At 45.7% G+C, this 20,521-nt stretch overlaps 1 protein-coding gene across 5 annotated transcripts in view; it reads right to left on the bottom strand.

The window, feature by feature from the left end:
* EML6 (EMAP like 6) overlaps positions 1–20,521 on the bottom strand; it is a 167,578-nt gene that overhangs the window by 3,054 nt on the left and 144,003 nt on the right. For 4 of the 5 annotated variants that reach the window (XM_083732978.1, XM_083732974.1, XM_083732976.1 and 1 more), the window contains 13 exons: positions 20,149–20,278; positions 19,471–19,569; positions 16,505–16,525; positions 15,954–16,127; positions 15,437–15,645; positions 14,795–14,952; positions 13,817–13,931; positions 11,897–12,085; positions 9,698–9,870; positions 8,387–8,549; positions 5,572–5,675; positions 3,865–4,018; positions 2,153–2,253 (listed from right to left, as the gene is read on the bottom strand). In XM_083732978.1, coding sequence (XP_083589104.1) covers positions 2,153–2,253; positions 3,865–4,018; positions 5,572–5,675; positions 8,387–8,549; positions 9,698–9,870; positions 11,897–12,085; positions 13,817–13,931; positions 14,795–14,952; positions 15,437–15,645; positions 15,954–16,127; positions 16,505–16,525; positions 19,471–19,569; positions 20,149–20,278 — 1,790 coding nt within the window. The remainder of the gene's footprint in view (positions 1–2,152; positions 2,254–3,864; positions 4,019–5,571; positions 5,676–8,386; positions 8,550–9,697; positions 9,871–11,896; positions 12,086–13,816; positions 13,932–14,794; positions 14,953–15,436; positions 15,646–15,953; positions 16,128–16,504; positions 16,526–19,470; positions 19,570–20,148; positions 20,279–20,521) is intronic. The other variant, XM_083732975.1, reaches the window with a different exon arrangement.

The raw sequence follows: 20,521 nt of genomic DNA, 5'->3' as shown, positions 1-20,521 counted from the left end.
TAGTGACTCAGATCCGCCCCACAAATTCCTTCCAATGACACAGGGAAGAAGACAGTTGAATATTACTTGGGGCATTAAGGCAAGCCAGGGACATGAAAGACTTCAAACCTGAATAGTGAGGGTTACTTTTTTATTTTATTTTTTACTAGTTTAACATTTCTATTTCTGACGTGGAGGCTCTTTGATAATCGCTGCAACTCTCATTCTTGTAAGAACCCAGACACGTACATTGCAATTTGGTAGATGAAGGAACAGAGGATGGCAGAGATATTGGCTTACCAGTGACCTGGGTTCACAAATCCAATTTTGCCTGCATGCAACATTCAATCCAGGCTGCCTAATGTCTTGAGCAATGCCCTTTGGTTTGCTTCCTACATGTTTACTGAGTTTAAGCATTTCCAACATTTCCTTGCGACGGTAACAACTGTTCCGTTTATTTATGGCCTTCTCTTTCGAAGGGGCCCTGCCGCACCCCTCCTGCTGCTCAATGCTGTTTTCCTGGCTTGCAAGAGGAAACAGAAGTGGCGCAAGCGCTCTCCTCTCACCCAGTAGAGGGAAGGCAAGGGAGGGAGAGGTGCAAAAGCAGACGGATCAGGCCCAAGGGTCTATTTTTCTGTAGCCTGAGGGCTCCACTCCCTGACTGGGGGCCACAATTTTGTACAGTAGGCAAGTTTCTCCCTCATCAGCCTCCATTCCGATGGGCAAGAAGCATGATCAGAATTCACATCCCAGCCAGATGGCGAAAGCCAAGGAAGGTGCAGCCAGGGAGGATCAAAGAGGATGTCAAGGGACCCGGCTGTGGAAAGGGCCTGGTCTGGGGAGAGTCACAAGGGCTGAGGGCTGCATGCGCCTCCCAAGCCTGAGGTTCTCTAGCCCTGCTCTGGAGGAATGGAAAAGAGGAATACAGTGGTACCTCTGGATGCGAACGGGATCCGTTCTGGAGCCCTGTTCACATGCTGAAGCGAATGTAAGATGTGACTGTGCACCTGCGCATGCGTGGATTGCGTTTCGTCGCTTCCACACATGTTCATGACGTCCTTTTGAGCGTCTGCGCATGTGCGAGTGGCGAAATCCAGAAGTAACATGCTCAGTTACTTCCGGGTCGCCGCAGAGCGCAACTCGTAAATATTTAAGCTGAAGCGTATTCATCCCGAGGTATGACTGTAAAATGCTTCACAGATGGCTGCCTTTCATTGAGGGAGATCATTGAGCCCATCCAGCTAAGTACTGTGTGAACTAGAGGTGAGGATCCTCAGGCTCAGGGCTGGAATGTGGCCCCTGGGCTTCTTTATCTGGCCCTCAGAAGTATCCGCACCCAAGTGCTTTTGCCTGGCTGGAATGTGTCCTTGCACTCGAATAATCACAGAATCATAGAATCTTAGAGTTGGAAGAGACTCTTGAGTGTCACCTAGTACAACCCCCAGCTTTGCAGGAACCTCAACTAAAGCATCCATGACAGATGGCTGCCCAGCCTCTGCTTTTAAATCTCCAAGAAGAAGAAGAAGAAGAAGAAGAGTTTGGATTTGATATCCTGCTTTATCACTACCTGAAGGAGTCTCAAAGTGGCTCACAATCTCCTTTCCCTTCCTCCCCCACAACAAACACTCTGTGACGTGAGTGGGGCTGAGAGACTTCAGAGAAGTGTGACTGGTCCAAGGTCACCCAGCAGCTGCATGTGGAGGAGCGGAAACGCGAACCCGGTTCCCCAGATTACGAATCTACTGCTCTTAACCACTACACCACATTGGCTCCCACACTGGTCCACAACCTCCCGAGGGAGACTGTTCCACTTGTCTGCATGGAAGATACAGAATGGTTTGTGAGGAATCCAGCCTACTGCAGAAAGGCAAAGTTTACATCCTTTGCTCTGCTCAACTGCTGACTTGCTCCAGCAAAGGGTTGTGTGCCATTTTGCCACTATTTCCTACAGCAGCTTGTAGGATCTGGTGGTTAGCACTGACTTCTTCCGCTTGATATTCTTTTATTCTTTTGTCCTCTCCACCACAAGAGCTCAAAGCAATATCTTCTCGCCTCCCAAGAGCCTTGCGAAGCGGGCTAAGTTGAGTGTGAATCTCCTAGCGGGGACCCAAACTCCGCTTTCTCACACCCAAACCCAACACTCAGCTCGGCATAAACAAATGCAAAAAGTTACCTGCAATCATCCCCTCCGGTGCTGATCACATACTTGTCATCGTGAGAGAAGCGTATGTTGGTGACGTGAGCTGAATGGCCGAAGTAACGCTTGTGTTTGGCCTGTTGGGAAAAGGCAAAGTTTCTCACACACACAAAAAGCACCATCTCATTCCACCCACGTTGGCAGCTGCGGTTTTTTTTAATCGTCAGAATGCAATGAAGACCGACTACATTGATCACGGGCATCTGAACACTTCTGAGAACCCACAATATGATTCTATATACAGGCATCTCCCTCCTCGTGTGTGTTTAACTTGAGCACAACTGCATATATGCGCAGTGACGGGGGTGTGTGTGAATAAATCAATCAATTTAAACTCCAAAAAGGCACAAAAGAGACAAAAACACCCTGGAAAGAGCGGAAAAGCAGCTAGTGATCCCAGGAGTCTACTTCTGAATCACAGCCAGGCACTTCGGGGTACTGGTCTACCTCCCTTGTTGTCATTTCCAAATCGTCCTCCTGTGATAAGGAAGACAGAGAGTCACCTTTGCTACTATTTATCCCCGTCTGGTTTTTTAAAGGGGTTTATCAAGGGTTTCCAGAAGTTTAGAGAGGGGTTTACAGGCTTTTTAGATGGTGTTCCCCACGATACATGATTTCACCTATATGCTGTAAGTGGGGAGACAGAAGCCTGAACCAAGGATTTGGGGGGCAGAATGCAAGTTGGTTTGCCTTTAAAGGTGAACTTATATAACTTGCACTGTTTGAAACAATGTGTGAACCGAAACAAGAGCCACCCTTTGAGATTCTCTGTTCCCCATCTTTTGCAATGCAACTATGCAGTTAAGTAGTGTGTTTCACAATGCATATGTTAGGATAAATATGCAAATATTCATGAAAATAACATGCAGGAAACGTATGGGGGGATTGCTTTGCAAAAATGTGCGTATTTGGGGAAATTAGCACCCCAAAATGTGTATATTGGGAGAAATTTACACGAAGATGCTGATGAATTCTCAGAAGGACTTAAAAATAAATAAATCACAAGATGATGTGGAGAATTGAACTTAAGACTGGGAAAAATGACAAGCTGAAATTCTCACATCTAACCATCTCTGGTAGATGCAACCAGGAATAAACTGGAGAGAAAAAGTTATCACCGTGTCCCAAATTTTTTATTGCTGTGCAGCACAGTTTGGAAACAAGAAATTCCTGTCTTGGGGGCAATAAAAATGTAAAGGTAAAGGACCCCTGACAGTTAAGTCCAGTCGTGAACGACTCTGGGGCTGCGGTGCTCATCTCGCTTTACTGGCCGAGGGAGCCGGCGTTTGTCTGCAGGCAGTTTTTTCCGGGTCATGTGGCCAGCATGACTAAGTCACTTCTGGCAAAACCAGAGCAGCGCACGGAAACGCAGTTTACCTTCCTGCTGGAGTGGTACCTATTTATCTACTTGCACTTTTGACATGCTTTAGACCTGCTAGGTTGGCAGGAGCTGGGACCGAACAACGGGAGCTCACCCTGTCACGGGGATTCCCTACAAAAATATATACTACTACAGTTTCCTCCTTTGCCAGATGATTGGCCTCCAAAATGCACTGGGCAATTAAAATATATATATATATATTTGGCATTCTAAGAAAATTTTCTCTCTCGTTTATTCATGAATTCAGCACCTCACCCCATTTTCTGATTCTGTGCACAGACACCACAAAGCTAGAAAGCCGACTTACAAATTTTTCAGTGCAGGGGAAGTCAAAGAGTTTGACTAGTCCAAAGTCGTCCCCGGTGACAATGTTCAGGCCAGCGTGGGTTACGCAAGCACAGTTGACATCTGCCTTATCCGCATTTCGAGGCCAAATACCAATGACTTCATCTCCAAGGATACTGCTCCAGTGGTGAAAGGTGAAAGAAAAAAGATAGTATAGCATTTGGGGCATGTGTTTCTGAAGACAGTAAAGCCCTTAGGGAGCCAGGTATGTTGTTGTTGTTTTAAAGAATAATATATACTGAGATCTCTCAGAGAAGATGCTTTTGGCAGCACAGAGGCGGCCAGCCCAAATGTGTTGGCATCCATCTGTCTCGAAAGACATTGAGTGTACCTCTGGGAGCGAAGTGAAATTGCTGGAGAATCACAGCGCCTGATGTGGCTGCAGAGACTGGAAACTCATAACTGCTGCCTCCCATGTCATTTTTGCTACGTTAGCAACACCAAAGTGACCTCTCTAGGGTGCAAGCCTGGATAGTGTATGGAGGTCCTAGGCTGCCCAGACAACAAGACCCTGCCTCGGCCTCACTGATGTGTATGAGATGTAATCCATTGGTACAGTCATTCCTGATTTCCCTAGCTGGGCACAGGCAGGGGGACATCCAGTCAGTGTAACTTTCTGTTCCACTGGTCTGGAGCGTCTTCCCCCTGCATGTGATCTAGGAGATGGGCATGGCTCTGGCTGACTCCCTAAAAGAGCCGAGTCTTGCAGCCATTTTCTCAGTCTACTTTTGTCTTTCTATTGTCTTGCTGTTCTTTTGCTGCCATGCTGCTCTTCTGCAGCCATTTTGCTATCTGAATGTAATTCTGCTGTCTGCTGGCTCTCAGCCAGCAACACATGAGTTCATTCTCCATATGAGATGAACTCACAGTTTGTTGTGTAACCATTAAGCAAAGCCTGCCTTTCAGGGATCAAATTGTGAACTGAAATGTGAGTAAACTTTCTGTTACTTTACTCAGAAAGACTTGTGCCTTTATTCTTTTAAGAAGGATCAAAGGGGACACCAGGTAATAATCTTAACTAGGAGATTCAAACGAATCTGCAATCTAGTTTCCAGCTTTATTGAAGGGGAATCAGCTCTGCTACATCACTTATTGGTGTGAGTGAAGGAAGGATATTACTTACTCAATATATCCTTTCCTACTGTCCTTAACAGCCCCACAATGTGGTCCAAAGGAAAGCAGAGCAATATGTTTGGCACCAGCTTGGCCTGCAGGAGTTGCGTACAAAGCGCTACCCAACTGTCTTAGGGACAGCACTCCAGATTTGTGTAGGATTTACTCCTCAGCCTTTTCTTCTCCCAGTTAGTTTCCAGCAAATTGACTGGGGTGGGGGACAGGGTGTACTTTTTGTCACCCATTACAAGTGGGTGAATTCTTACTGGGTGAAATTAGGAACATAGGAAGCTGTGTTATACTGGAGTCAGATCATTGGCCAGCTTAGTTCATTATTGTCCACAAAGACTTGCCGCAGCTCTTCATGGTTCCAGGCAAGGGACACTTCCAAGCCCTACCTGGAGACGCCGGGAATCAAACCTGTGACCTTCTGCATGCAAAGCGGATGCTCTACCACTGAGCTATGGCTCACAATGCTGCTCTCCTGCCACCCATCCCTTGTTTCTCTTCTTTCTGTACCACCGTGAAGCTCACAGCTCTTTTTGTGCCGCATCACCTTGTCCAGGTGGCCCAGGTGATCTTCCCGATGAAGGCTGCGTCCGTCACCTGCTTCCCTAATGGCACCTCGTGGACCTGGCGTTTATAGGCACCAGTTGATACCTGAGGGAGGCAAGAAATCATGATCGTCACACAGATGGTGCCAAAACACTTGGTCCCCATGTCTAGCATCTACCACGGCAGCTAGCAATGCCATAGGTCTGCAGCTTTCCTTAATGAAAGACGGTTCTCTAAAAGAAAATATGAAGGAATTAATCCGCAACCCGGACAAATGCATATGCTAAGTGGCATTTCTGTGTTGACAAATGCAGGCTCACGGATTATGACTCTGTGCCTGTTTTGCTTTATCTGAGATATAAGCAGGGAAAGGTAACAGAATCAGAGAATTGTAGAGTTGGAAGGGACCTCAAGAGCCATAATAATAATAATAATAATAATAATAATAATAATAATAATAATTTATACCCCGCCCATCTGGCTGGGTTTCCCCAGCCACTCTGGGCGGCTTCCAACAGAATATTAAAATACAATAGTCTATTAAACATCAAAAGCTTCCCTAAACAGGGCTGCCTTCAGATGCCTTCTAAAAGTCAGGTAGTTGTTTTTCTCTTTGACATCTGGTGGGAGGGTGCTCCACAGGCTGGGCGCCACTACCAAGAAGGCCCTTTGTCTGGTTCCCTGTAACTTGGCTTCTCGCAGCGAGGGAACTGCCAGAAGGCTCTTGGCGGTGGACCTCATTCCTGCAATGAAGGAATCTCAGCTGGAGCATCCATGGCAGATGGCCACCCGACCTCTGCTTAAAAACCGCCAAGGAAGGAGAGTCCACAACCTTCCGAGGGAGACCGTTCCACTGTCGAACATTTCTTACTGTCAGAAAGGCCACTACAGATCTTGAGTACCATGCCTTGCCACCCTGTTCTGTCTTCGTTGAGACTTGTGCCACAAAATGAGCTCAGCTCCAGGGAAGCACATTCACAGAGTCACGCACATTTTATTCCCATTTATACAGCTTTCTCTATATGTACGAAAGGTCATTTCACACATTCTTTAGAGAAAACCTTCTGACGTCCATGCAGTGTCTGCAATGCAGGAATCTGAGTAGGAAACAACGGCTAGGATTTGCCGTGCTGGCTGTAAGGCTACTTAATGCTCTATGTTTTTTCTGTGTCAAGTGTGAATGTGACAAATGTGATTGAAGCACATGCATCACATGAAATTCCTTGAAATGGCTTGTTCCCTTTGGCTTAGCTTTCACTTTGCCAATGAACTTTTGCCTGGACTGAACCATGTCAGACTGAAGTTAGGAATTCACTCTATCACATTAAACCCTTGTGGAAAAGCATTTCTGCACATTAAGAACAGGTATGTACAGGTCAGACCCATAGCTAGGTGATCTTGGCAGAACCATCCCCATCAGGCTTCCTCAAACTCGGCCCTCCAGATATTTCTGGCCTACAACTCCCATGATCCCTAGCTAGCAGGACCAGTGGTCAGGTATGATGGGAATTGTAGTCTCAAAAACAATTGGAGGGCCGGGTTTGAGGAAGCCTGGTCCAGATTGTGCCCCCTAAAGGTAAAGGTAAAGGTACCCCTGCCCGTACGGGCCAGTCTTGACAGACTCTGGGGTTGTGCGCCCATCTCACTTAAGAGGCCAGGGGCCAGCGCTGTCCGGAGACACTTCCGGGTCACGTGGCCAGCGTGACATCGCTGCTCTGGCGAGCCAGAGCCGCACACGGAAACGCCGTTTACCTTCCCGCTGGTAAGCGGTCCCTATTTATCTACTTGCACCCGGAGGTGCTTTCGAACTGCTAGGTTGGCAGGCGCTGGGAAAGAGCAGCGGGAGCGCACCCTGCCGCAGGGATTCGAACCGCCGACCTTTCGATTGGCAAGTCCTAGGCGCTGAGGCTTTAACCCACAGCGCCACCTGTGTCCCATTGTGCCCCCTAGCCATGGACAAATTAGCTCTTCTTTCCGCCTCTCCTCCAACCACCCTCCCTCCACCCATTCAATTTACCCTCTGTTTAAAACCTTTTCTTATGAGGCAATAATTGATATTTTTATTTATAGACATATTTATGGACATATTTTCAGCCTCCCCTCGCCTGTGCCCCTGACGGGAGCCCACCTCACCCCCCCCCCAGCTACGGCCCTGACATGCTAGTTTTCTATGTGCAGGGAATATCTGTACCATAGGCATTATAACAGCAGCATTTCGATCTATGAAACGTAAGGCTGCCTATTTTCATTCACTGCCTTCTTTCCCTCTCCTCTGCCTCTCTGCTTTTGTTTTATAGGCATTTAAATAACTATATACAGTCATACCTCGAGTTGAAGTAGCTTCGGGCTATGTATTTTCGGGTTGCGCGTTGCGGCGACCCAGAAGTAACGGAGCGCGTTACTTCTAGGTTTCGCCGCTCACGCACGCGCAGATGGTCAAAATGACGTCATGTGCATGCGCAGAAGCGGCGAATTGCGACCCGCGCAAGCGCAGATGGGGGTTGCGTTTGCTTCTGGATGCGAACAGGGGTCCAGAATGGATCCCATTCACATCCAGAGGTTCCACTGTATAAGCAGCGTATTCATATTGTTAATAAATAAATACATTTATAGCCTGGCCTTTCACCATGTGGTCCCAGAATGGGTTGCATGCAGCTCATTACAATTAAACCACCCGACTGCAAGGACGCAATATTTTGCATCAAGAATCCATTTCATCCGGGACACTATCACCAGCATGGAGCCTTCTATATCAGAAGAGCTGTAAATTTTAATTTCGAAAATAGAAAAGAGAAGAAATGAAGGCAAAAACCTACCTGAATGTATCTGCTGTCTGCGGAAAAATCCATCTGAATGACAAAGCTTGGGATGTCTTTACAGTAGCCGATGCGGTTCAAGGTTGTGCCTTGGGTGAGATCGTAGAAGTCAACGGTGTGTTCCTGTGAGCCCACTGCCAGGAACCGGTTATCAGGGCTGATTCTGCACAGCAAACAAGAAGGAGCAGGGATTTGTTAAGACAGCACTGGGCCATGAAGTGTTAGGAGAGTTCCTTGCTTGGGAAAAAAAACTGAATACGATGCTTGGCAAATGATACTTTAGAATGCCTTTCGTTCCTGGGAAGATCATCTGTGGTTTGTTGAGTGGTGCTCAGGTGGTTTGGAAAGCTGTTTTTAAATAAGATGTAGGTTCCAGTCAATACAGAGTTTTCATTTCTTTTACAGGCATGGGGAGAGGAAGCCAAAACTTGTGTGACATAAAACCCTTGAAGATATTTATCCAACCCAATCCTATCTCCTTAAGACAAGACCCTCCTACAGCTTCCAGATCTGCTCAAAAGCACAGCAAGAGAAGACTTCTCTCCCCCCACTGCCCAAATAATTCCCCCACTCCTCAGATTATCTGACATTTCAGTGCAACTTTATTTGTGGTCATGGGACCTGCAAAGGACAGGATACAGAGCGGAATGGAGTTTCTGCCTAATTAAATTTCCCTCGGAAATCCCTTTGCTCACCAGCTGCAGTATTTATTCCAGGGGAGATCTTATTTTAGAGATTGTCTTCCCTGCTATGAGGCTGCCCACCTGCTGAAGCCACCTTCAAGAAACCCCAATCTGTATTCCCTTGAGTCACAAATTGAGCAGCGCTTTCTTGGTGGTGGCCCTGTGATTATAAATAATATCACTCGAGAGATGTGGTTAGGGGTTCCATATGGCCTATCTGATGAGCCTCACTACTCTCAACTGCACTTATTGTTCTTTGGCTAGCGAGAACTAGGGATGGCAATGGAATATCTGTTTTATTAGCTTTACGGTTTTTTGAAGTTTGGTGTACGTTTAGAACAGGGGAAGCCAATGCGGTACCGTCCAAATATTGTGGATGACAACTCCCATTATCCCTGACCACTGGTCATCTTGGCTTGGAGTGATGGGAATTTAATCCACAACATCTGGAGGGCCCCACGTTACCTATCCTAGGCTTGCCACCTGGGCAATGCTTTCCAAAGGAGTACAGTCATCAATTCCGCAACAAGCCATTAGCAAGCGTCACTCGGCGCAAAACCAAATGGCTCACGAGCCCGTCAGTTGCACTTCAGCCCATCTTTGTCACCCCACAACCTAGCCAAAATACCTGATGTCCTGGATGGCAGACTTGCGATCTCTTTTCTTGCCCCACACTTTAAGGCTGTTCACGAGCAAAATGATGAACTCTCCGTTCTTCATGCCAATGGCAACCATTTCGCCGTCGGGGCTGTAGGCGGCACATCTGGCGGCATGGCCCAGATTCACTTTGTTCAGAAGTTTCTGTGGGATGGAGACGGCGACACTTTGCTTCAGGGCATTCTTTACAACTCAAGACACTTACACACACACACACACACCATCCTCATTCAGTTACACCAGTTTGTGCAGCTGAACAGTGCTGGCATCAACTTTATGACTGGGACTTTGTACCCAACCCCAGTTTCTGAGTCAGGAGTCGAACCATGCACACTGCATGGTTCTTCATGCAGTCAGGGATACAAGCGGGGAAGTTAGTTTCTGCATGCATACGCCCCTTAACTGGGTTGTGGCGATATTTACAAAGATATCATAAGAACGTAAAAAGAGTCGTACAGAATCAGTCCAAAGCAAGGCCAGATTTAGGCATAGCTGTCAACGTTTTCCCCCCTTTTAAGGGAAATTCTCTTATTCCAAATAGGATTCCTCGCAAGAAAAGGGAAAATTTGACAGCAATGGATTTAGGTTTGATGACGCCCTAAGCTACTGAAGGTAATGGGGCCCTTTGTATGTCCAGCTGTCCTTTGTCAACAACAAATTGTCGCTGTTTTTTTGTGTTGAATATATGCTATATGGTAATTTATGGACCTAATAAGTATCTAAAGCCATTTGCTCGTAACAAAATATGTATTTTATCAAAGTAATTGATAAAGAAATGAGCAAACCAGTGATATTTTAGGGAGCTGGCTAGCAGGCGGGGCCCATTACTTACATCATAGGAGCCTACACAAAACACTGTTGCTGTATGTAGGTTTTATTTTATTTGTTTTTTTATCTTATATTTTGGAAATGTACATCCAGTTGTTTTTTCCTTTAAATTTGTTGGGAGGGGGCCCAAAGGAGTGGGGCCCTAAGCTGTAGCTTTTTTAGCTTATACGTAAATCTGGCACTAAGGGACGCGGGTGGCGCTGTGGGTTAAACCACAGAGCCTAGGACTTGCCAATCAGAAGGTCGGCAGTTCAAATCCCCACAATGGGGTGAGCTCCCGTTGCTCGGTCCCTGCAACCTAGCAGTTCGAAAGCATGTCAAAGTGCAAGTAGATAAATAGGTACCGCTCTGGCGGGAAGGTAAATGGCATTTCCGTGCACTGCTCTGGTTTGCCAGAAGCAGCTTAGTCATGCTGGCCACATGACCCAGAAGCTGTATGCCTGCTCCCTCGGCCAATAAAGCGAGATGAGCGCTGCAACCCCAGAGTCGGTCACGACTGGACCTAATGGTCAGGAGTCCCTTTACCTTTAAATCTGGCACTGGTCCAAAGGCCTATTTAGTCCAGGAGCCTGTTCTCACAGTGACCCACTGGATATCAACAGGAAGACCTTATGCAGGTCAGGACCACACCTGCACTTTCTCCCCTTGTGAATCTGCCGCTGAGCCTGAAGGTGTTATCCTGGCAAGCAGCTATTGATAGCTTTATTCTCCACGAATTTGTTTCATTTTCTTTTGAAGCCCTTCGACACGGGACGCCATAACTACACACTGTGGTAGTTTAACTCTGTGATGTATGAATAAGTACCTCATTCCTACAATATCTGCCTTGTAGCTTGATTAAAACAGCAGGTTTGCAAACACAGTGGATACAGATCCCTTGATATACACTCTGGATTTCATTCTGTTGGCAGCAGAGCCAGTTTCAACCGACTGAAAAATGTCCCGACGATCTTTGTTAATCAGATAATCTGAAATGCTTTACATCTTTACATCTTGCTTGGAAAAGCCCTTAAATGTATATAAGTAATAATGATTAGTTGTGATAACTGGAGGTTTGCCGAGGGACCCCGAGTTCCAGAGACACCTTTGCAAGTCACCAGGCATGATCCAGGCAAAGTTAAGCACATGTGGCTCAAGTGAATCTAATTTGTACTCAACAGTTCACCAGTAAAATAGGGTTCATGTTAACCCTCTGCGTAGAGTTGCTGTCAGGGCAAACAAAAATTGTGAAGCATTTTGGAAATGAGAGGTGCAATGATAATTTCTAAGCTCCAACAACAGCAGTAGCCTATAATTTTCCTAAGTACACTGAAGGCTTCAATTCAACCGAAGCAGCTCTTACTTTGTCACAAAGGTCCCAGATCCTTGCGGTGCCATCATTACTAGCAGAGATGAAGATGTCTTTGGAGGGATGAGTAGCCAAGCCCCAAATCTCTCCTTCCATGTGGCTGTCAATCAGCAGGTTAGAAGCACCATTTTTTTCTCCAATTTCAATTATTTCTCCATCTTTGGTTCCCACTAAAATTTTGCCCTGTTGATATTTCAAAGTCCAAGTCAGTATTTATGTATTATTATTATTATTTTAAAAACTCTACTTAGAGAAGCACGAATTTCAAAAGACTGCTGCATTTCCCCCACATATTATTATTATTCATTTCATTTCTATACTGATTTTTTTTTTTAAAAACCGTCCAAGTGGCTTGCAACCTACATTAAAACATCAAATAAAACAATCCAGAATAAAACATTAGTGAAGAAAGTCAAACATAAAGTATACATTCAAAGCAACGTAATTAACAGGAAACTAAAATATTATCTCAAGGATTTCAAAATAAAGCACTGCAAAGGAAGCCAACCACAGAATGCACATGTAACGTAGCAAAGTTAACAAAAAAAAGTCTGATCAAAGGAAGAGAGAGGAACAGGAAGTACTGCATGCTCCTTCCTCTCTGGGGAGGAGGGGATGACATCACAGAGAACCCTCTCTACCAATTGTATTTCTATGGTCTGAGTATCTGCCTATTTAGCAATACATCTCTGTGGACTTAGCCCTTTCCCATGCTCGCTAGCAAGAATATGCATTTGTTAGGTTTGGCTGCTAATCTCCCACACATGGGAGCTGCGAGGTTGTTCCAACAAGTTTCCCCACCTACCCACCAAAATGTTAGGCAGATGCAGAGAATGCTGCGCTACTTCCAAGAAATTCTGTCCCTGCAGGAACCTTGGGCTTGAAGGTGGGCTCTGTGTCTAGGGGGCTGTGCCTCCTCTTTCTATCAACACACTGCCTCTCCTTGGGAGACAACACTAGCTCTAGTTATCTCTCGCTTGGACTACTGCAATGTACTCTATGTGGGGCTACCTTTGAAGGTGACCCAGAAACTACAACTAATCCAGAATGAGGCAGCTAGACTGGTAACTGGGAGCGGCCGCCGAGACCATATAAAACTGGTCTTGAAAGACCTACACTGGCTCCCAGTGTGTTTCCGAGCACAATTCAAAGTGTTGGTGCTGACCTTTAAAGCCCTAAACGGCCTCGGTCCAGTATACCTGAAGGAGCGTCTCTACCCCCATCATTCTGCCCGGACACTGAGGTCCAGCACTGAGGGCCTTCTGGTGGTTCCCTTGCTGCAAGAAGCCAAGTTACAGGGAACCAAGCAGAGGGCCTTCTTGGTAGTGGCACCCGCCTTGTGGAACGCCCTCCCACCAGATGTCAAAGAGAAAAGCAACTACCAGACTTTTAGAAGACATCTGAAGGCAGCCCTGTTTAGGGAAGCTTTTAATGTTTAATAGGTTATTGTATTTTAACATTCCATTGGAAGCTGCCCAGAGTGGCTAGAGAAACCCAGCCAGATGGACGGGGTATAAATAATAAATAATAATAATAATAATAATAATAATAATAATAATAATAATTATACCAGATATTCCTCCACCTCTGCATGCTTCTGCTGTGTCACATCAGGCTGTGCTCTGCTGTCTCATCCCTGCCATACATCACCCTCTTCCCCAGGTGTCCGCCACTCATGGCCAGAATAAGGAAACCCAGAGGGAATCAAGACAGATTGTCTGCTACATATTCAGAACCATCTGCCTCAAACACTTGCTTATTCCTACCCATTGGAGCTTCCTAGCTTCCTTTTCTCCATAAGCGGAATCTCTCTCTAAGTGCAGATCGCTTTTATTGTTTTGCTAAATGCTCGATCTTAACAAGAGTCCCTTGCGAGGAGAACAAACGGCAATGCGTTTTGTGTATCTCACGTACTTTGCCTCGGCACACCGAACGGACACACTCCACGATCTGCCCTGTCTCAAGCTGAAATGCCCGGCAGCGTTTCATCTCCTGATCCCACAGTTTCACAGCACCTCCTTCTTTCGTTCTGCGGAGGTAAAAGTATGCAGGATGTCATTTAAGATAGCTTCTGCATTCCCTTTAAAGGCTGGCTGTGTCTTTCCTGCAATGACTGCAAGGCATCTACCGAATTTTTAGCCGCGCGCAACCTCTTTAGCCGCGCGCAACCTCTCCAGCCGGGAGAGCTGCACGCGGCTTTGGCAGAAGCCAAGAAAGCCAGTGGGATGGATCCCGCTCTCTGTCTTGGCTTTGTTTATAGCCGTGGGGCTGGGGAAGCCTGAGCTTCCCCTGACCCCAGCCCCCAGAACAGGTCCAGGAGCAGTGGCAAGGTTGCGAAGCCTTTGGAGCGCAGCGCGAGTTCCCGCTGCACTCCAAAGGCTTCAGGTGGCTATCCCTGAAGCCTGGAGAGCGAGAGGGGTCAGTGCTCACCGATGGCTCTCGCTCTCCAGGCTTCAGCGAAAGCAACGCGTAGCCTCCGGAGCGTGGAGGGAGCGCTCCCTCTGCACTTTGGAGGCTTCGCATTGATATTGCTGAAGCCAAGGAGCCTGCATTTGCTCCATAGGACGCACACACATTTCCCCTTAATTTTTGGAGGGGAAAAAGTCCGTCCTATAGAGCGAAAAATACGGTATATGTCTGAAAAGTAATAGTAACCTCACCCACGCCACCCCAACAGGCTGGGTGCATGTTTAGCATGTTTTCAGATGCACGAATGCCCTATAATTAGCACACAAAAATGCAAGTCACCAAAGGTGGAGGTGTATTTTGTTGTAGCATGCAAAGCAGACTTTCTTCTTTGGGAATTAACAGTGATTTGAACTCCTCTCTGAAGAAGTGGAGCAATTGTCAAGCGGTGGCAAATGCAAACAGAAACAAGTTATAGTCTCTTACGGTCTTTCTTTCCCTCCAGTGACAATGAGTCCATCGCGAAGCGTTGTGTACATTGTAAAGACGGGCCCAGTGTGAGCTTTTGCCACCAGTCTGATTAGAAAGTGATCCTTCCAGACATAAACATCTCCATTTATGGCACCAGTGAAAGTAAGGTTATTCTGAAAGAAACAGTCATGAGCTGTTTTGTAAACGCCATTCATTAAAGGACTCTTGTCACTTCTCAGCATAACTAACCACAATCTTGTAGGTCACAGATTGTCAGCTACTTTGGCATCTATCCTGACCCCTCATGAATGGACAGATTCATGATGCAATCTAGCAGAAAGTCTCGATTCCAATACGTCTAGTTATACAACCTTTGGTCAAATGGGTGGGAAACGTTGGAGGTGGTTTGGATGGACCTGCTTAGCAGCGCAGGACTTCCTTGTTACCAGAGGCTACAGAAATGAAGAAGCAACTCAAATCATTGAGATAGAAGTGAGCAATTCTGAAGCCTGTTTACTTGTAAGTAAGTCTCTTTGCTTTCAGTGGGACTTACTTCCTAGGAAGTAGGTTTCAGATTGCAGCCTTAGTCATGGGTGGTGGGGGTGGAAATATCCCGCCTCCCTGCTGAAAATCCCACAAGTAAAAACACAAACTCACCGCTCCAAAGGCCACAGAAAGCATGGTTTGCATTTTGGCGTCTTCCAACGAACCAATGACTCCCTTTTTATAGAGCAAAGCGCTTCCAGCCAGAGTCCAGAATTTCATGTGTTTGACTCCAACAGAGACAAACTGGGTGTCTGAATCTGGACGGAACTCTACCACAAAGATCCTTTCTAGGTGGCCTCCTCTGCTTGCAATTTTAGCACCTGCGGAAATTGAAAGGGAGCGGCAAATCAGTAAACACAGCAGATGCATCAGTGTTTGTTAAAAGCACCACACACACTTAAAAAAAGTTGTATTAACATTTAATGTGTGGCTTTGCCTTTAGAATTCGTGGTTCTTCCAACTACCGTATTGGCCCGAATATAAGCCACACTTTTTCTCCCAAATTCCGACCGTGAAAAGTTAAAGTGCGGCTTATATCCCCCCCCCCAAATTGTAAAGGTATGTCTTATTTGAGAGTGCAGCTTATATTCGGGCCAATACGGTAGTAAGAACGAGACGGTGTACTCACCTTCCTGCCATCTCCACACTGTGATTGTATGTTCAGGATCAACTCCCACAGAGACTAGGAGCTTGCCAGTAGCGCTGAAGTTGACGTAATTCACTCCTTTGGAATGAAAGCAGCGCAGCATAGACAAAGTCTGCTTAGTCATAGCATCCCATATGTGGATAGAAGGGGTTGTACCTGATTTATTTTAAAAGGAACAGGGAATTAAGAAAGTTTCATTTAAAGTCATCGATCTTGAGAGGCAGGTGCATTTTATCAACAGTAAGGCAGCTAAGACGAAACCATCTGCATCCCTCCCCAAAAACCACATGTAGTATTAGCTCATGGAACACACATGGGGGGAGAAATATCGGACTTCATGACGGGAGACATGTTCTAAAATGATCATAAGGAAGTATTCATGGAAAGATGCACAAAACCAGGCACAAATAAATCCAACCTGCGCCCATGTTCAACTTGTATCTGCAGTTGACATAGATACAACAACAGGAGGAGCATGAAAAGGACCTGACGCGACTTTTCTGACTAGGACTCACAGGAGAGGAAAGCCTTACCTGAAAATTCTGTCATATCACCTGCATGGTGTGGGCAATGGCAAATGAGAAAGCACCAAGGGAAAACAATAGCGGAAATAAGTCACGGTTTCTAATGCTGACGCGCTCAACATCAGCACCAGAAGGAAGAAGCACCAAATAAAAATTAAATTTTTTAAAAAACAAATCAACATGAATATGGATAAATAAACAACAAAAACAAAAGAAAGGCAGGAATATAGTTGAATCATATATTCAACGTAATGCATTTCTGCTGATACCTGTAGAGAACCAAAATTGCCCCAATGCAGTAGGCTACTCTGCAAAAGAAGAATTTCCAGTGCAGACTGATGGAAATGTAACACTGGCTTTCTCTTCACTGCTGCCAAGAGATCATGAGCCAGTCTTGTGAATGTAGTTCTCCACTTCCCTCTCAGCAAGTACCCTCTTAACCACAGGAATGGAAAACACTGTGATTGACCTTAGCTTCTGTTAATATTAACCTGATTTTGAACCCTGCCTTAGAATCATAGAATCTTACGAGTTGGAAGGGACCAGGGAGTCATCTAAAGCATCCACGACAGATGGATGTTTAAAACTATGTTGTTAAATACTCCAAGGGAGGATCTACCCTCATGGTTTTTAACGTTAAGGAAGGGTTAAGGAATGGTTTTGATAACGTAGATGGACACATTGAGGTCCTACCTTTTACGTTCATAATGTGTTATTACCTTGCCTTTTTATTGCTTATTTTTATAGCTTTATACTGCAATATTGGTAAAACACTGCTCATACACCCCTATGTAGGGTTTTACCTTTTCTTTTCTTTTTACTGTATTTAAACTCCAACCCCTCTCCAATGGTATTTGAGGGGTGATGTTCAGGGAGGGAGGAAAATTAAAATGTGGAGCAACCAGCAACAAGAAGCAGGGAAAGAAACAGTGTTTTGGAATAGGGTGTGGCCGGGTATTACTTATATCTGACCCCTCCCCTCCAAAAAACAAAACAAAACCAAGGTAAAAAATGTTTTCATTAACAAGTATGGGTTAAACCACAGAGCCTAGGACTTGTTGATCAGAAGATTGGCAGTTCGAATCCCCGTGACGGGGTGAGCTCCCGTTGCTCGGTCCCTGCTCCTGCCAACCTAGCAGTTCGAAAGCACGTCAAAGTGTAAGTAGATAAATAGGTACCGCTCCAGCGGGAAGGTAAACAGCGTTTCCGTGCACTGCTTTGGTTTTGCCAGAAGCGGCTTAGTCATGCTGGCCACATGACCTGGAAGCTGTACACCGGCTTCCTCGGCCAGTAAAGCGAGATGAGCGCCGCAACCCCAGAGTTAGTCACGACTGGACCTAATGGTCAGGGGTCCCTTTACCTTTACCTTATGCCCTATGACGTTTTAGAACGGCATTATCTAATATTGTTGTAATAGGGGGAAATAATGTTAAATAGGTCCATGTAGATCCAGCCCAAGTTGTAAAATGACCCTACACACCCCCTACACACACACCCATGGTGTCAAAACATTGCCATGCCCTGCTCCACCACCCAAGAGAAACGGAACTTTCCACCGGCCAACCAAGCTGCCAACACAGCCAGCCAGTAAATATTCTCAGTTCCTTAAATATTGCAAAAAATATCGTGTGTGTTTAGATTTACTTTCCTGACGGATATCCACAAAGACAAGAGAGGAAAGGGAGATTTCCTTTGGAAATGTTGTCGAGAGCCTCAAGCCTAATATTTCATCGGCAGGAGAAGTTTCAACTTAAACCTCTCACTTTGTGAAGTGCGATGATTGTGTTAGGCCCCAAATCATCTATCTGCATGCAAGTAGCTTCAAGCTCTTAAAGAAACACAGGCGTTTTATTAGGTAGCTATAAATAGAGCGTTCCAGTGGAATTGCTGACTGAGACTGAATCAGAACTGGAGTTCCTTCCATGTGGCAGGTTAATGAGAAGGCAGCGAATTAAGGAAGTCGTGGTAAATGGCAGCACACCAAACAGCTGTTATCCAGAGATTCCCCAAAGACACGCAGGGGCTATTTTGATGATAGCTTTTTGCTTGGGTAATATCAAAGGCGCTAGCTAGCTTAGAGGACACATTTTGCATGTAAAAACTGTCAGAGTTAATGCCTAGCATTGCCTATCGAATCCTATCTCTTCATTATGGTCAATTACCAGTATTCAAAAGGGAAACTGAGGTCCGAAGAGATGAAATAGCACCCAACAAAGCACAATCGAGGACCATAGCAACGAAATAACTTGCAGCTGTTATGATAGTATAGAACGGCAGGCATAGAAAGCAAAAATTAAAGTTTGCTAAAAAAAATCAGTCCCGGGTGGGTTTTACATGCAGCAACATAGCATTTAGTCCAGGGGTTGGCAAACGTTTCCACTGGCGGGCCGGATCGCCCCTGCGCGAGAGCTCGCGGGTGGGCTTGCACCCGTGCACATGTGTACACCGCTCTTCCACCACTGGGAGGAGGAAGCTGTGGCTGCGACCCAGAAGTCAGTCCTGTGTAGAGCTAAACCAGCATGGGGAATGACCGAGCGGGCAGCAAGGACCGGGGGCCAGTTAAATGACCCCCTCGGGCCATATACGGCCCACAGGCCCTAGTTTGCCGACCCCTGATTTAGACACTCTGGAAGAGGGAGATGCGTTCTCTCCAGATTCACAGGGATGTTTCCCTTGACTATTTGCCTGAGACCTTAGGGAGTTGCTACATGTCTGAGCAGAAAATTCTGGCCTATGTGGTCTCCTTATATTGGGTTCGAAATGAAGATGCCCATCCAATAGCAGGGTGGGGGGAAAATAATTCAGGAAGGATAACTCTGTCTGGTTTCATACTCCCTACATCTAAACAGAGGGCCAGCATCATAGAAACATAGAATTGTAGAATTGGAAGGGATCCTGGGGGTTATCTAGTCCAGCCCCCTGCGATGCAGGAATCTCAACTAAATACTTCACTTTTAACTTGACTATGAACCTACCAATCTGGCTGGTTGCCACCACGTTTTTGTACTTTGGGTGCTGGTTGACTGTTAGGCAGAGGATGTCATCCGTATGCTCCAGGTAGAAAGTCTGACTTCCTATGCAATTCAAAAGAAACATTGGTTTTAGAAATAGAAATTGAAACAGAGGCGACTGCAATGTGCCGTATTTTTCGCTCTATAAGATGCACCAGACCATAAGACGCACCCAGTTTTTGGAGGAAGAAAACAAGGAAAAAAATATTTTGAATCCCAGAAGCCAGAACAGCAAGAGGGATCGCTGCGCAGTGAAAGCAGCAATCCCTCTTGCTGTTCTGGCTTCTGGGATAGCTGCACAGCCTGCATTCGCTCCATAAGACACACACACATTTCCCCTTACTTTTTAGGAGGGAAAAAAGTGCATCTTATAGAGCAAAAAATATGGTACGTACAAAAAGACAGTCCTAGAAAAAATGAACTTATCTGAAGAGGGGGAAAGGAAATTATCACTTCCGTTTGCATAAGAACAATTGAAACTTGATATAAGGTTAGCTTTTAGACCATTTCAACAATGATTTATGCTGCAGTCCTAACTTTGCTTATCTGGAAGGGTGCCCTATTGAATTCAAGAGGACTTACTTCTCAGCAAACCTGAGTTAAGATTGCACTGTTAGCGATTTGGTATAAACACCTGTTTACCTGTGGAAAGGTTTTGAACTATGCATGCTGCAGCAGTATGGAAAATAATATCAGCACCATCGTTGAGGTAATGAAGGTTGTTGCGACAATCGAATCCGCGATACCCGAAAACATGGTCTAAAGCCAATTCCTAGAAAGAAAAATGTACCAAGATAATAAAAGGGTTATATGCTACTTTTGGTGAACAATTCTTTTCCTCCCCTCAAAGGAGACACATCAGCAACGACATTTTAAAAAGAGACATTTTCTCCAGCCACCAACCACGAAAATGTAAAAATCAGAGCGGAACAACGTCCAAATTGTTCTGATGCTAATAATATTCGCAAAAGTTTATCCAAATCATACAAAGAAATTCTGAATCAATAAGCAACAT

Source organism: Podarcis gaigeae (assembly GCF_964106915.1).
Source record: "Podarcis gaigeae genome assembly, chromosome: 3".
NCBI classification, from domain to species: Eukaryota; Metazoa; Chordata; class Lepidosauria; order Squamata; family Lacertidae; genus Podarcis; species Podarcis gaigeae.
The sequence above is the reverse complement of the archived record's forward strand: the minus strand, read 5'-3'. Positions and strand labels throughout refer to the sequence as shown.